This window comes from Erinaceus europaeus, chromosome 8 (genome assembly GCF_950295315.1).
Source record: "Erinaceus europaeus chromosome 8, mEriEur2.1, whole genome shotgun sequence".
NCBI lineage: Eukaryota > Metazoa > Chordata > Mammalia > Eulipotyphla > Erinaceidae > Erinaceus > Erinaceus europaeus.
Window position 1 is genome coordinate 111,514,318 of NC_080169.1, and position 17,144 is coordinate 111,531,461.

General features: G+C 46.5%; 2 protein-coding genes across 2 annotated transcripts in view; both read right to left on the reverse strand.

The window, feature by feature from the left end:
* Positions 1-796, reverse strand: part of LOC132539728 (zinc finger CCCH-type antiviral protein 1-like) — a 73,782-nt gene extending 72,986 nt beyond the window's left edge. Inside the window, exon 1 of the mRNA XM_060195667.1 lies at positions 495-796. Within this exon, the coding sequence (XP_060051650.1) occupies positions 495-796 (302 nt within the window). The remainder of the gene's footprint in view (positions 1-494) is intronic.
* ZC3HAV1 (zinc finger CCCH-type containing, antiviral 1) overlaps positions 1-884 on the reverse strand; it is a 76,722-nt gene extending 75,838 nt beyond the window's left edge. Inside the window, exon 1 of the mRNA XM_060196655.1 lies at positions 495-884. Within this exon, the coding sequence (XP_060052638.1) occupies positions 495-796 (302 nt within the window). The 5' untranslated portion in view covers positions 797-884. The remainder of the gene's footprint in view (positions 1-494) is intronic.
* Between the last annotated feature and the right edge of the window lie 16,260 nt (positions 885-17,144).

Genomic DNA, 17,144 nt, shown 5'->3' on the forward strand with positions numbered 1-17,144 from the left:
TGGGGTGTCCCCTCGCCGTGGGCCGTGGGGCCTGGGGTGTCCTCTAGACGTGGGCAATGGGAGGCCTGGGGTGTCCTCTCCATGTGGGAAGTGGGGGGGCTGGGGAGTGTCCTCTCACCGCGGGAAGTGGGAGGCCTTGAGTGTCCCCTCGCCGTGGGCAGTGGGAGGCCTGGAGTGTCCCCTCGCCGTGGGCAGTGGGGGGCCTGGGGTGTGTCCCCTCGCCGTGGGCAGTGGGAAGCCTGGGGTGTCCCCTCGCCGTGGGCAGTGGGGGGCCTGGGGTGTCCCCTCGCCGTGGGCAGTGGGAAGCCTGGGGTGTCCCCTCGCCGTGGGCAGTGGGAAGCCTGGGGTGTCCCCTCGCCGTGGGCAGTGGGAAGCCTGGGGTGTCCCCTCGCCGTGGGCAGTGGGAAGCCTGGGGTGTCCCCTCGCCGTGGGCAGTGGGAAGCCTGGGGTGTCCCCTCAACGTGGGCAGTGGAGGGCCCTGGGGGCGCACTCACCGCTCGGAGTAGTGGCAGCGGCCCAGCAGGTTGAGCTTGCAGAGGTGCAGGTTGTCGCAGGCGCGGTCGCAGAACTTGCGGCGGCAGACGCGGGCGCGGGTGGTGGCCACCACATGGCGGGCGAGCCCCGCGCGGCCCCCGCTGTCGAGCAGCACGAAGCGCTCGCGGCCCGCCGCCTCCAGCACCTGCAGCAGCTGCTCCTCCGACAGCAGGATCTGCTCCAGCAGCTCGCCCAGCGCCAGGCGGCCGCCGTGCGCGCACAGCACCTTAGTGATGTAGCTGCACACCACCGGGTCCGCCATGGCGCGGCCCGCCCGCCCTTCGGGCTCGGGGAATCGAAACTCGGAGCCGACCCGACGCGGCGGGAGGCTGCCTGGGGGCGGGGGCGGCGCCGGGAAGGGTGAGCCCCGCCCGCCCCGCGGCCGCTGAGCGCTTTCGCTTTCCCTCTGCGCCTGGGGCGCCCCGCCCGCCCGTCCCCGAGCTCGACGTGCACGGAAACAAACCAAAAGAATAATAACAAGACTGATTTTTTTTTTTGGAAACTTTTCATTTTTTATTTTATTTACTTATTTTTATAGGACAGAATGAAATGGAGAGGGACGGGGAGAGAGAGAGAGAAAGAGACCTGCAGCTTCGCCATTCGAGAAAGAGAGAAAGGGAGAAGAGAGAGACCTGCAGACCCCTGCTTCACCACTAGTGAAAGAGAGAAATGGAGAAGGAAGGAGAGAGAAAGAGAGAGACTTCTACAGCACTGCTTCACTGCTCGTGAAAGAAATGGAGAGGGGAGGGAGAGGGGGGAGAGGGAAAGGCAGAGGGAGAAGGGGTGGGGAGAGTAACCTGCAGACGTGTATCACCACTCGGTACAGAGAAATGGAGAAGGGGGCCGGGCTTTAGCGGGCCAGGTTAAGCGCAAGGACCTGCACAAGGAGTTCTAGCCCCCAGCTCCCCACCTGCAGGGGGGGCTCGCTTCACAAGCGGTGAAGCAGGTCTGCAGGTGTCTCTCTGTCTTTCTCCCTCTCCACTTCTTTCTCCCCTCTCTGTCCTAGCCATTAAAATGAAAAATGGCCTCCAGGATCATGTAGTGACAACACTGAGCTCAAGGGATAATCCTGGAGGCAAAAAAAAAAAAAAAAAGGAAATGGGTAGGTAGAGAGGAAGAGAGAAGAGAGAGAGACCTGCAGAACTGCTCCACAACTTGTGGAACAGAGAAATGGAGAGGGAAGAGGGAAAGAGGAGAGAGACAGAAAGACCCGCCGCACTGCTACACCATTTGGGAACCGTACCCCCTGCAGATGAAGATCTGGGTCTTGAACCCTGATCCTTGTGCCTGGTAATGTGCACTACCTCCCAGCCCCCTATTTTTATTTTATTATTGTTTGAATTGCCACCAACGTGATTGCTGGGACTCGGTGCCTGCAAGAGGGAATCCACCGCTGCTTGCTGTCTTTCTATTATTATTTTTTAATGGGACAGAGAAATTGAGACGGAAAGGGGGATAGAGAGGGAGAGAAAAAGAAATACCTGCAGACCTGCTTCATTGTTCCTGAAGCCTCACCCTGACCTCCACAAGGAAGGGACCTGGAGGGGCTTGAACTGAGGTCCTTGCAGTGTGGGGGGGGCATACCACCACCAGACCCCTATAATTATTATAATTTTATTAGAGGTTTTTTATGTTTTTATATTCATTTATTTTCCCATTTGCTGTCCCTGTTGTTTTTCATTGTTGTAGTTGTCATTGTTGTTATTGAGGTCATCATTGTTAGACAGGACAGAAAAATGGAGAGAGGAGGGGAAGACAGACACAAGCAGAGATTCCTCAAACTAAGGCTACCAGGAATCCCTCCAGGGCATATCCAGTGAATTCCGCTGTGCCTAGAGACTATTTATCTACACAGTGCCTCAAAGCCCAGCTTTTGTTACACTGAGACTTAGAAGGCTACTCTGGGCTGACTCAGGAGTTTTCCACTACACTGTAGATAAATTGTGCCCTTTCTCCTGTTAATGTTTCTATTGTCAGCTAATTTGCAGCTCCCCCTGCCCTTCCCCACCAAAAAAAGTCCACTGGATTCAAATTGAAAGGAGGAAAGTTCTTAACTCACCAGAATAGCTCACTTGGCTAGTGTGCTGCTTTGTTGTGTGAGACCCAGGTTCAAGCCTGGCCCTCACTGCATTGAAGGAAGCTTTCCTGCTGTGATCTCTTTCACTCTCACTTTATCTACCTCTACCTCTATTTAAAGGGGGAAAAAAATTAACTCCTAACATTCCCAACTAGAATAAATTACTCCAGGCAATGATTCCATTAAAAAATTAACATTTGGGGGGTGGTAGTGCAACAGGTTAAGCACACATAGTACAAAGTACAAGGACCAGCAAGGATTCGGTTCAAGACCCTGGCTCCCCACCTGCAGAGGAGTAGCTTCACAAGCAGTGAAGCAGGTCTGGAAGTGTCTTTCTCTCCTCATCTCTGTCTTTCTCTCCTCTCTAGATTTCTCTCTGTCCTATCCAATAACAATAACAACAAGGGCAACAATGGAAAAAATGGCCTCCAGGAGCTGTGGATTTGTGGTGCAGGCATTGAGCCCCAGCAATAACCCTGGAGACAAAAAAAAGAAAGAAAGAAAGAAAGGAGAGAAAGGAGAAGAAAAGAAAAAATTTAAACTGATCAGATTGTACTGGGAGACATAATAGTTTTGCCAAAGAGACTTCATGCCAGAGGCTCTTAGGCTCCAAGTTCAATCCCCTGTACCACCATAAGCCAGAGCTGAGCAGTGCTATGGTATCTTTTTCTATCTACATATCTCTCATCAACATAAATAAATAAAATATTTAAAAAAGAAAGTGATCAACATTTTTTGTCGAATCAAAGATTATCAGTGAAGAGTGAGGATCACTGATGTGGTCATGTGTTTCTCTCAGAAACAGAGCAGATAGGAATAAAAACCAGGTTTACGTGGGGCTCTCACTTGCTCCCTCTAACTGTTATGGGAGTGGTCCCCCCATTGTGTGGGTGGGAGGTCCTCAGTCTGCTGGGGGCTGGTCTCCTGAGGTCCAGGGAGCCCAGCATCTTTTGAGCAGCTGTGGGATGGAGACTGTTAGCATTCCCCAGGAATGTGAATCACCTCAGAACCTTCAGTTCTGAGCCCTGGAGGCCAGTCAGGCTGAGTAGGCCCCCTGACCCCATCTCAGTCCTTTGCCCTTTTTCTAATCAGAAAAAGCAATCAGTACTCCCCTTCTGCTAAGATCTAAAAGAATGTCCTGGAGAGGGGCAAGGCAGGTCCCTGTGGTGTATTCATTAGGGAGCATTTGCCCCTCTACCTGAAAAGCTCATCTCCTGACTCTCAGACTAAACATGCCCTCATCTCCTTGTCTTGTGAAGTCTCCCCTTCCTGTTCCTTGCAGCCCCATGTCCCCTAACCCAGAAGGATCTCAGGTATGTGCCCTCCCCCATCTCCTTTACAATTCAGAGCCTCATAAATGTTCCTTATCTATATTGTCAAATTGATATTTTTTCCTTTGCTCCTCTGCTTGATGCTCTTTTGACTAGTTGTCCAACCTGAGAGCTGGTAGCTATTTTATTTTATTTTACTTTTGTCTAGTAGAACAGAGAGAAATTGAGAAGGGAGTAGACAGATAGAGGAAAAAAGAGATACCTACTCCCCTCCCCCCACATGAGGGAACCAGGAGTTTGAACCCAGGTCCTTATACATGGTAACATGTGTGCTCAACCAGGTGTACTGCAACCCATCCCTGAGAACTCTTTAATTGTAATTATTTATTTCTTTTTTAATTGAGAGACAGATCGAACATAAAGCTTCCTTCAGTGGGGTGGGGACCTGACTCAAACCTGGGACACACATACAGCAAAGCCGTGCACTATCCATGGTGAGCTATTTCACCAATCCCAAGAACTCTTCTAATCTATTTGACCATCTCTATGGTCTGCCAGCCCCGCCCCACCCCAGACTAGACTTCCATAATTAAGTCAATTAAGTTTTAGAGAATATATTCTGACAGGCCCAGCTGTGAAACACCTAGGAATGCACACACATTGCTATGTGAAAGGACCCAGGTTCAAACTCCATCTCATCCCCAGCCCCACATTAGGGGGGAAGCTTCACAAGCAGTGGAATGGTGCCGCAGGTGTCGATTTAGCTCTTCTTCTCTCTCTCTCTCTCTCTCTCCTTCTTCACTATTTAGACCAATAATAAAAAAGAAAAAAGATGGCCACCAGGAGTGGTGGAGTCGCTGATGCAGGCACTGAGCCCCAGTAATAAAGTTGGTGGCAAATAAAAAAAAAAAAAAAAAGATGGTGGGGGTGGGTGGTGGCACACCTGGTTAAGTGCACATAGTACCCTTTGCAAGAACCCAGGTTCGAGCCCCCACTCCCCACCTGCAGTGGGGCCACTTCACAAGTTGTGAAGCAGGTCTGCAGGTGTCTCTCTTGTTATAGCCAGTAACGAGATGAAGACCAAGATGGGTGGAAAGAGGAGTTTATTTCACTGGTGGACCAGAACCATAGAAAGTGCTCAGCCCGGGAGTCGGGCTGTAGTGCAGCGGGCTAAGCGCAGGTGGCGCAAAGCACAAGGACCGGCATAAGGATCCCGGTTTGAACCCCGGCTCCCCACCTGCAGGGGAGTCGCTTCACAGGCGGTGAAGCAGGTCTGCAGGTGTCTATCTTTCTCTCCTCCTCTCTGTCTTCCCCTCCCTCTCTCCATTTCTCTCTGTCCTATCCAACAACAACAACAATAATAACTACAACAATAAAACAACAAGGGCAATAAAAGGGAATAAATAAATAAAATAAATAAATTTAAAAAAAAAGTGCTCAGCCCCGGGAGTCGGGCGGTAGCGCAGCGGGTTATGCACAGGTGGTGCAGAGTGCAAGGACCGACGGAAAGCTCCGGGTTCGAGCCCCCGGCTCCCCACCTGCAGGGGAGTCACTTCACAGGCAGTGAGGCAGGTCTGCAGGTGTCTCTCTTTCTCTCCCCCGCTGTCTTCCCCTCCTCTCTCCATTTCTCTCTGTCCTATCCAACAACAACATCAATAACAACAATAACTACACTAATAAAACAACAAAGGCAACAGAAGGGAATAAATAAATATTTTTTTAAAAATTAAAAAAAAAAGAAAGTGCTCAGCCCCAAATTTCAGGTTAAACTGCCTTTTATAGTCTATTCCAAGTCTATAAGCACAAACAAGCAAGCCAGGAAGCACAGAAGCAAAATTCAAAGCAGTTAGCTCTTGCAGTTACAACTACAGAGGATTTTGCTATCCACCACCATCAATAACAAGGACATTGTCAATCAGCAGGTGCATTATTCAGGGGATGGAGTATTTCACTCTACATATGACGGAGTAGTGGAGTAGTCTGACCTAGTTCTGACCTAACTTGTTTTTATACATTCTGATTTTCTCTGTGTTTCCTACTTCTTACAGTTTTTTCCAATCTTCTTTCAATCTACTTTCTAATCTATTTTTGGTTACATTTCTACCACATTCCCTCTCTATTTCCCCTTCCCCTCTAAATGTCTCTCTGTCTAATAGAATAAAATGCGGGGGGGGGGGGGGGATGGTTGTCAGGAGCAGTGGATTTGTAGTGCCCTCACCAGGTCCTAGTGACTGGAGGCAATGAATAGATAAATAAATGTAAGACAGTATATTCTGTGTGGGCCTTACAGTAGGAACTCACTCTCAACATCCAGAAGTATAAAAAAGAAGCCCAGAGGGGGTCGGGCGGTGGCACAGTGGGTTAAGCGCATGTGGCGCAAAGCGCAGGGACCGGCGTAAGTATCCCGGTTCGAGCCCCCGGCTCCCCACCTGCAGGGGAGTCGCTTCACAGGCGGTGAAGCAGGTCGGCAGGTGTCTATCTTTCTCTCCTCTTCTCTGTCTTCCCCTCCTCTCTCCATTTCTCTCTGTCCTATCCAACAACGAATTGCGTCAACAAGGGCAATAATAATAACCACAACGAAGCTACAACAAGGGCAACAAAAGGGGGGAAAAAATGGCCTCCAGGAGCGGTGGATTCATGGTGCAGGCACCGAGCCCAGCAATAACCCTGGAGGAGGAAAAAAAAAAAAAAGAAGCCCAGAACAAGGCCAGCATGATAGCTCACCTAGATAGTGCACCTACTGCTTTGTCCTACACAGGACCCAAAGTCTCGCAGGCCCCGCAGCACTGGAGGGAGCTTCAGTGCTGAGATAGTTTCTCTAGTTTATTTATTGACTCCAGGTTTGTCGCTGGGGCTCTGTGTCGGCACTATGAATCCACTGCTCCTGGCAGCCATTTTTCCCTATTTTTTTTAACTGGATAGAACAGAGAGAAAATTGAGAGAGGAGAGGAAAAGAGATAGAGAGGGAGAGAGAAAGTAAACACCTACAGACCTGCTTTGTCTCTTGTGTAGGTGGGGAGCAGGGGCTTGAACCTGAATCCTTGTACATGGGTTTAAATGGGTGCAATACCTCCTGGCCCCTGCTCCCCTGCTTTCTGTTTGTTTGTTTGTTTGTTTCAGAGTACTGCTCAGCTTTGGCTTATGATAGTGCTGGGGGTTGAACCTGGGACCTCAGAGCCTCAGACGTGAAAGTCCTTTGCAGAACCATTTTACTGCCTCCTCTGCTTTATCTTTGTTTTTCATTTGTTTTATTTATTTATTTTTAATATCAGAGCACTGCTCTGCTCTGGTTTTTGGTGGTACTGGGATTAAATCTAGAGCTTTAGAGCCTCGGGCATGAATTCTTTTGTATAAACATTATGCTGCTATCCCAGCTCCACCTTTCTTTTTCTATCTGAAAACTAAATAAGGGCATATGAGAGACTGGAGGAGAAAGAGAGTGTAGTTTGACTAGTGTGATTGGGACTAGAAAGTTAAAAAAAAAATTTTTTAAGTTTTGTTTGTATAGAGACAGCCAGAAACCGAGAGGGAAGGGAGAGATAGAGCTGGAGCGAGACAAAGAGACACCTGCACCACTGCTTCACTACTTGCAAAGCTTCCCCTTTGCAGGTGGGTAGAAATTTATTAACTTATTTATTCATTTTTGTTGCCCTTGTTGTTTTATTGTTGTATTTATTGTTGTTGTTATTGATGTGGTCGTTGTTGGATAGGACAGAGAGAAATGGAGAGAGGCGTGGAAGACAGAGAGGGACAGAGAAAGATAGACATCTGCAGACCTGCTTCACAGCTTCTGAAGCAACTCCCCTGCAGGTGGGGAGCCAGGGGCTTGAACCAGGATCCTTACGCCATTCCTTGCCCTTTGTGCCCGCCTGTGCTTGGGGAGAGATTATTTATTTATTTATTTATTTATTTATTTATTTATTTATTTTTATTTAAAGAAGGAGACATTGACAAAGCCATAGGATAAGAGGGGTACAACTCCACACAGTTCCCACCACCAGAACTCAGTATCCCATCCCCACTCTTGATAGCGTTCCTATTCTTTTTTTTTTTTTTTTTTAAGAAAGGAGACAGCTTTCCTATTCTTTATCCCTCAGGGAGTATGGACCCAAGCTCATTGTGGGATGCAGAAGGTGAAAGGTCTGGCTTCTGTAGTTGCTTCTCCGCTGAACATGGGCGTTGACAGGTGGATCCATACTCCCAGCCTGTCTCTCTCTTTCCCTAGTGGGGAAGGGCTCTGGGGAATCAGAGCTCCAGGACACATTGGTGGGGTTGTCTGTCTAGGGAAGTCTGGTTGGCATCATGGTAGCATCTGGAACCTGGTGGCTGAAAAAAGAGTTAACATATAAAGCCAAACAAGTTGTTGACTAATCATGAAGCAAAAGGCTGGAGTAGTGCAGATGAAGAGTTGGGAGGGGGTCCTCCATTTTGCAGATAGCTAGTAGGCATATTTTAGTTAAATTCCAAAGGGCCTGTGGCTATACTAGGTTTTTGTTTGTTGGTTTGTTTCTTTGTTTCCCCTGAGTCTGAAATCTGATATGCAGGTGGATCTTAGTTATTGTCTGGGGAGATGATGTCATGGCTGGAAAAAGGACCAGAAAGCTGGATCAGGGAAGAGAGTAGCTCCCAAATATGGAAAAGGTGTATAAATATTGTTGACTGTAAACCCCAATAATTTGTTCTGATCTGGAGCACAAGGTCCTGGGTTTAATCCCCAGCACTATACGTGTCAGAGTGCTGCCCTGGTTCTCTCTCTCTAGATTCCTATAGCAGATCTCTCTGTATGTGTGGACCTCTACAATAGATCTCTCACACTGTACACTGAATCCCTACAATAGATTTCTTTCTACAAATATGAAATGTCTGCACATTGGATCCCTGCAATAGATCTCCGAGCATGTGGATCACTGCACCTTGCAACCCTACATTAGCATACATGGGTATCTGCATATTGGATCCCACTAATATATCTCTCACAATACTCATGTGGATCTCAGTACATTAGATCCCTGCAATGGATCTCTTCACACATGGATCTCTGCAATGTTGATTCCTGCAATAGATCCTTGCACGTGGGTATCTCTGCACACGTGGTTCTCTCTCTCTCTCTCTCTCTCTTTCTCTCATATTAAGACATGAAAAATGGCCCAGCTTCCTGTCACACCTGGTGAGACCTGGGAGCCAGTCAATATTCAAGGAAACAGTCTCAGTGAGAGGAAAATGGGTTTGAGTCTGGTAGCTAGCAATCTTAACACCCTCTCCCTACCCCAGACTGTGTGTAGGGCTATGGAGGGTCAGGGCAAGGAAGGGGCCACTGTGGAGGGGGAACTGGGGCTTGGGGAGGTGCGGGCTGTGAATAGAGTGGTGTCCATTCTGGACATTCTTCAGATAAGTTTCCCTCAGACTGGGAGCAGCCTACGCCTGACCAACAGTCCCTGCTAGGGGCCCTGCTGTGGTGGGAGCTGTTTGCCCCACAATAACTTCCTCAAGGCCAGCACCTGGATTTCTTAAAGAAGCAAGGTCATTTTTCCTACAGGTTAAACCCTACCTAAACAAGCACAAGTGGTTAAGTAAAAACTGAAGCTTAAGTTTTAGTTACACAAGATGAAAACTCTCCCAGTGGGTCATACTAGGGGAGCTAAGAGACTCTAAAAGACATGGTATGTCTGCTGTGGTCCACCCTATGAATCTCTGCACACTAGGTTCCTATAGCAGATCTCTCTGTATGTGTGGATCTCTACAATAGATCTCTCACACTGTACACTGAATCCCTGCAATAGATTTCTTTCTACAAATATGAATGTCTGCACATTGGATCCCTGCAATAGATCTCTGAGCATGTGGATCACTGCACCTTGCAACCCTACATTAGCATACATGGGTATCTGCATATTGGATCCCACTAATATATCTCTCACAATACTCATGTGGATCTCAGTACATTAGACCCCTGCAATGGATCTCTTCACACGTGGATCTCTGCAATGTTGATTCCTGCAATAGATCCTTGCACGTGGGTATCTCTGCACATGTGGGCCTCTGCAATAGGCTAGATCTGGGCTTGAGCTACGGGGCCTGGAGCTTCAAGGAGAGAGAAAGGGGAAGATCTCTAAGGAAGGGTTAACCTCATCTTTACTTGAGAGTGAAACAACACATTTCTCAGAGAAGACATGGTCACTGACAGACAAACGGACCACCCAAAGTACATGCACCACAAGGTGGGGGGTGTCTCTGTTTACCTTCAGGGAGGAACTCTGTTGTTTGTTGTTTCTAATCGTTATTATCTGTTGATTATTTAATTAGGGAAACAATGACAGGGCAGTTGTCACAGGGGTACAGTTGTCACAGGGGTACAGTCTCAAGGACAGACCATATGTTAGGCCACAAAGACAGCATTAGCAAATTCAAGAACATTGAAATCATCTCTAGCGTCTTCTCAGACCACAGTGGAATTAAACTAACACTTAACAATCAACAAAAAATTAGTAAGAGTCCCAAAATGTGGAAGCTCAACAGTACACTTCTTAACAACTACTGGGTCAAAGAGGAAATTAAGGAAGAAATCAAAATGTTTCGAGAGTTCAATGAAAATGAAGGCACAAGCTATTAAAATATTTGGGACACAGCTAAGGCAGTACTGAGAGGGAAGTTCATAGCCATACAAGCACACATTAGGAAACAAGAAAAAGCACAAATAAACAGCCTGATTGCACATCTTAAAAACCTAGAAAAAGAAGAACAAAGGAACCCTAAAGCAACCAGAAGGACAGAAATCACTAAAGTTAGGGCAGAAATCAATAACATTGAAAAATAAGAAAGCTTCACAAAAGATCAAGGAAAGTAAATGTTGGTTCTTCGAAAGAGTGAACAAAATCGACAAACCTTTAGCCAGACTCACAAAACAAAAAAAGGGAGAAGACCCAAATAAATCAAATTATAAATGAAAGAGGTGATATGACAACAGACAACACAGAAATTCACTATATCATGCGAGACTTCTATAAACAAGTCTATGCCACCAAGCTAGAGAACCTGGAAGAAATAGATGATTTCCTAGATACCTACGAACTTCCAAAATTTAGTAAAGATGAAGTAGATAACATGAACAGGCCCATCACAGCTAATGAAATTGAAACAGTTATCAAAAACCTTCCCAAAAATAAAAGTCCTGGACCAAATGGTTTTACAAATGAATTCTACAAAACCTTCAAAGAAGAACTAATACCTCTACTTTTAAAAGTCTTCCAGAAGATTGAAGACACTGGAATACTCCCTGCCAGCTTCTATGAAGCTAACATCACTCTGATACCAAAAGCAGACAGGGACACAACCAAAAAAGAAAACTACAGACCAATATCTCTGATGAACATAGATGCGAAAATATTGAACAAAATTCTAGCCAACCGGATACAGCAGTATATCAAAAAGATTGTTCATCATGACCAAGTGGGGTTTATCCCAGGCATGCAAGGTTGGTTTAATATACGTAAATCAATCAATGTGATCCACCACATCAACAAAAGCAAGACCAAAAACCACATGGTCATATTAATAGATGCAGAGAAAGACTTTGACAAAATACAACATCCCTTTATGATCAAAACACTACAAAAAATGGGAATAGATGGAAAATTCCTGAAGACAGTGAAATCTATATATGGCAAACCTACAGCCAACATCATACTCAATGGTGAAAAACTGGAAGCATTTCCACTCAGATCATGTACTAGACAGGGTTGACCACTATCACCATTACTATTCAACATAGTGTTGGAAGTTCTTGCCATAGCAATCAGGCAGGAGCAAGGAATTAAAGGCATACAGATTGGAAGAGAAGAAGTCAAACTCTCCCTATTTGCAGATGACATGATAGTATACATAGAAAAACTGAAGGAATCCAGCAATTATCTTTTGGAAATCATCAGGCAATACAGTAAGGTGTCAGCCTACAAAATTAACATTCAAAAATCAGTGGCATTCCTCTATGCAAACACTAAGTTAGAAGAAGTTGAAATCCAGAAATCAATTCCTTTTACTATAGCAACAAAAACAATAAAATATCTAGGAGTAAACCTAACCAAAGAAGTGAAAGATTTGTATTGTGAAAATTATGAGTCACTACTCAAGGAAATTGAAAAAGACACAAAGAAGTGGAAAGATATTCCATGTTCATGGGTTGGAAGAATTAACGACAACAAAATGAATATACTACCCAGAGCCATCTACAAATTTAAGCAGGTTGGGCGCACATGGCGCTTAAGAGCCAGGACTGGCCTAGGGATCCTGGTTTGAGCCCCTGGCTCTCCACCTGCAGGGGAGTCACTTTGCAGGCGATGGGGCGGGTCTGCAGGTGTCTATCTTTTGCTCCCCCCTCTCTGTTTTCCCCTCCTCTCTCCATTTCTCTCTGTCCTATCCAACAACGAACGACATCAATGACAACAATAATAACCACACCAAGGCTACAACAACAAGGGCAACAAAAGGGGGGGGGGAGTGGCCTCCAGGAGCAGTGGATTCATGGTACAGGCAGCAAGCCCCAGCAATGATCCTGGAGGCAAAATAAATTAATAAATAAAATAAAATAAAATAAAATAAAATAAAGGGACTCTGAATTAAGAAGGGAATTCTAGTTTAACCCTTTTTATCTGCATTGAAAAGAAGGTCCAAACTTGGCAAATGGACCTTATAGCATATTACTAACTGGAGAACAGTGTTCTACACATAAGTGGAAGGAAGGGGACTTTATTAAAAAGTTAGAGAGCAGGGTTGGGGGGAGGGGGGTAGATAGCATAATGGTTATGCAAAGAGACTCCCATGCCTGAGGCTCCAAAGTCCTAGGTTCAATCCCCTACACCACTATGAGCCAGAGCTGAGCAGTGCTCTGGTAAAAATAAAAACAAAGAAACAAAAAGAGCACTGAGAGAGGGAATTTTTAGATTTAGAAACAACTTGAGTATGTAACCTTCACCCCCACTCATGGAGGAGGAGGTTAATTTGGGCCAATGTTTTTCTCTTTATTTTTTTTTAGTATTTCTTATATTATTTATTTATGTGTTCCCTTTTGTTGCCCTTGTTTTATTGTTGTAATTATTATTGTTGTTGTTATTGATGTCATTATTGGATAGGATAGAGAGAAATGGAGAGAGGAGGGAAAAACAGAGAGGGGAAGAGAAAGACACCTACAGAGCTGCTTCACCGCTTGTGAAGCGACTTCCCTGCAGGTGAAGAGGAGGGGGCTCGAACCAAGATCCTTACACCGGTCCTTGAGTTTTGCACCACGTGTGCTTAACCCGCTACACTACCACCCAACTCCCTGTTTTTCTCTTCTTAAATAAAATTTTCTTTTTCTTCTCCTTACTAGTAATTGTGTGTGTTATTGATCTTGAACTTTAAAAATATGTGGTTTTGGGACTCTTTCAAAAGGCTACGGCCATTCCCACTGGCCTCTGACCATCAGAAGGCCATGGTGCCTGGTGGCACCCACTGATTGTGACCCACCAGACTCTTCACTGTGACTCCAGAGAGAAATGGGGACCAAGACTTTGAACACCTCAGAGTGATGGGGACAGGGAAGCCCAGTAGTCAGTCGGACAGCACTCTGGAGACAGACAGAATTAAAGACCTGAAAGAGCCACAGAAAAACCTGCGGTCAGCTAGATATCTAAGATATACCTTTTCTCCCCCATTCCCTTCCTTCTTTTGTTAATAGAAATAGAAATTGAGAGGGAAGGGAGAGACAGAGTGGGGACAAGAAAGAGAGACACCTGCGGCACTGCTTCGCTGCTCCTGAAGTCTCCCGCTGCAGGTGGGGACTGGGGGCTTGCACCCACATGACCTTACACACGGTAGCAAGTGTGCTCTCCCAGATGCGACACTGCCCGGGGCCCTTTGCTTCCTGGTTCTTGTCTGTTTTCTTTTCTAAAGGGTGACATTGAGTCATCATGGTTTCTCTGTTCTTTTTAAATTTATTTATCACAGGATAGAGAAAGAGAGATTGAAAGGGGAGGAGGAGAGAGAGAGGGAGAGAGAGGAAAGATACCTGCAGCCCTGCTCCACCCTTCATGAAGCTTCCCCCCTGCATTTGAGGACTAGGTCTTGAACCTGCATCCTTGTACACTACTACCTGTTTTTCTTTTCTTTCTTTTTCTTTCTTTCTTTCTTTCTTTTTTTTTTTTTTTTTTTTTTACCAGAGCACTGCTCAGCTCTGGCTTATGATGGTGTGGGGGATTGAACCTGGGACTTCAGAGCCTCTATGCAGAGCCTTTATGTTTTTTACCCCCACCTTGTTGTTTTCTATCACAGTTTTGCTCTGACGTGCTTCGTGTTTTCTTCAGACATTCAAGCTGCAGTAAACGTGTGCAAAAGGTGAAACGTCTTCTAACAGATGCTCAAACTATAGTAAAAACCAACAGATATTCCAGGGGTCGGGCGGTAGCGCGGCGAGTTAAGCGCATGTGGCACAAAGTGCAATGACCAGCATAAGGATCCTGGTTCAAGCCCCCAGATGCCCAGGAGGGTCGTCTCACAGGCGGTGAAGCAGGTCTGGAGGTGTCTATCTTTCTGTCTTCCACTTTCTGTCTTCCCCTTCTCTCTCCATTTCTCTCTGTCCTATCTAACAACAACATCAATGACAACAATGATAAAACAAGGGCAACAAAGGGTGGGGAGGTCTCCAGGAGCAGTGAATTTGTGGTCCAGGCACCAAGCCCCAGCAATGACCCTGGAGGCAAAAAAAAAAAAAAAACCCAACAGATATTCAGAAGTACAAGGTTTTATCTTAACAATAAGGATGCTAATAGTTTTCCTCTCCTCAAATTATATTACAGTGGAGACGGAGGCACTCTGGTGGGTTTGCTGCCACCTGGCCCTGGAAGAGATTATTTTTTGTTTGTTGATTTTTTTTTCATGGTACTACTCTACTCTGGCTTATGGTGGTACTGGGGAGTTGAGCTGGGACCTCAGAACCTCAAGTTTGGAAAGTCTTTTGCTTAATAACCACTATGCTATTTCCTCAACCCTTGACTGTTTTGTTTTCTTGTTTGTTTGTTTTGATTCTTATTGCTATTTGTTTTGTTTACTCTGGTTAATGGTACAGGGGAATTGAACCTGGAACTTTGGAGAAGGAGGCATAAGTCTTTCGGCATAACCGTTATGCTATCTCCCCAGCTCTTACTCCTTTTTTTCTTTTTCTTGTTTTGTTTTAGTCATAGTGAGAAAGACAGCAAGAGCACTGCTTGACTAGCGTTGGGTTATGGTGGTGTCAGGGATGGAATCTGAGACCTCACAGCCTCAAGCACAATATTCTCTTGGCATAACCAGTATGCTGTCTCCTCAGCCCTTATTGCTGTTCTCTACTGGAATGTCTGTGGAAGTTTTCAAGACACAAACCTGGGGGTAAGGAGTGGGGGGGGCAGGGAGCTACAATTGCTAACAAACTGAGTTTGGTCTCCGGCTCCACTGGTGACTGGATGGACTCATCCATCAGGAAGAGAAGCAAAACACCCAGGAAGTGACTCAGCTCTGTGCAGCCCTCAGGGAAGCCTGCATGTGTGTGGGGGTGAGTCAGAGGGAAAGTCCAGAGTCCAGTGCCAACAGCTGCTTATGGCCCTGAAGTCTTAGAAGCATGAGTCACCCCTCCACTAGCCTGAGGGACTCTCCCATGATTGTACTGGAAGATTCCCCCAGGCTCTTCCCCTGGGAAAAGCTTAGTTAAGGGTGGCCCTATAGGGACAGCAAAAGGGTTAACTGGATAGGAGAAGGGACAAACTATCTGGGTAGTGTTGAAATGAGGAAGTTCAATCACAGATGGGGGGGGCAGACTTGGTGACGGTGGCCTCATGTGACAACCCGCCAGTGCCTGCCAGCATGTCTTGCCTGAGGGCAGGGTGTGTGTGTGTGTGTGTGTGTGTGTTTCCTGGAGTCCCCTCCCATGAGCAGGTGGGCTGGTGGGTGTGACCAGCAGGGTGTGAGGTTCGAATAGGCTGTGTTCCCTGCAGTGTTACAGACTCAAGCAGCCTGCTGGGCCGCTTCAAGTGGCAGGAGACAAAGGCCTCCTGATCAATCAGCACCAGCTAGCCAGGTCTGGGGGTGGGAGGGAGGGAGCTGGGGTAGGGGGCTGAGCCACTTTCAGAATGCAGTCCAGTCCTTCAGGTCATGTCACAACACCACATGACTAGAAGTTCAGCAGACAGAGAAAACTGATGTGTGTGTGTGTGTGGGGGGTGAACAAACAGGTGGCTCAAGTAACTAGGCTTAAGTCCCTGGTTCCCACCTGCAAATGGGGAATCTTCACAAGTCATGAAATAGGGCTGCAGGTCTCCTCTCTCTCTCTCTCTCTCTCTCGCCTTCCCACTATTTTCCCTTTGTATCTCAATTTCTGTTGGTATCCAATAAATAAATAAAATACTTTAAACAAATTTTAAAGGCTAAAGAGAAAGCATAATGGCTATACAAAAAGACTTTCACGCCTGAGGCCCAAGGTCTCAGTAAACCTGAGAACTGGCACCACCATAAGCCAGAGCTGAGCAGTGCTGTATCTATTGTTCTTTCTTTCTCAATAAAAATGTTAAAATATCCTTATGTATTTATTATTGGATAGAGACAGAGAGGAGTTGAGAGGAGGAGGGGAGGGGAGATAGAGAGGGAAAGAGACAGAGAGACACCTGCAGGCCTACTTAACCACTCCTGAAGCTTTTCCCTGAAGATGGGGACCAGGGGCTTGAACCTAGGTCCTTGTGCACCATAATGTGTGTGTTTATCCAGGTGCACTCTTGCCTGGTCCCTCTCAGAGAGAGGAGAACTGAGCCAGCAGCAACCTCACAGCCCTTTGACAGAAAGCATGGCTGAGGAGGATATGGACAGTTTTAAACTCTTCAGCTTTGGTGTGAATTGATATGTAGCTATTAAATAAATGGCACACTTACAAATAGTCACAAAGGTCCCAAACACAAAGCACTAAGGACTGTTATTGGACAGATTACAGATAACAGATCTAGAGAAAGACTGTCAGAACCCATGAAGTGGAAGGGCTGGTAGGTGGCTCACCAGAGAGAATGCACATTTCCGAGCTTGAGGACTGGGGTTCGAGGTCCAGGCAACTACATGGGGGCACATGCAATGGTGGAGTGGTGCTGTAGTGTTTCTTCTTTTACCACCCTCTCCTTCTCACACAGATATTTAGATAGAGGCAGAGAGTGCAAAATACCACAGCCCTGAAGCTTCCTTCAATGCAGTGGGGTCAGACTCAAACCTCATGGCTCATG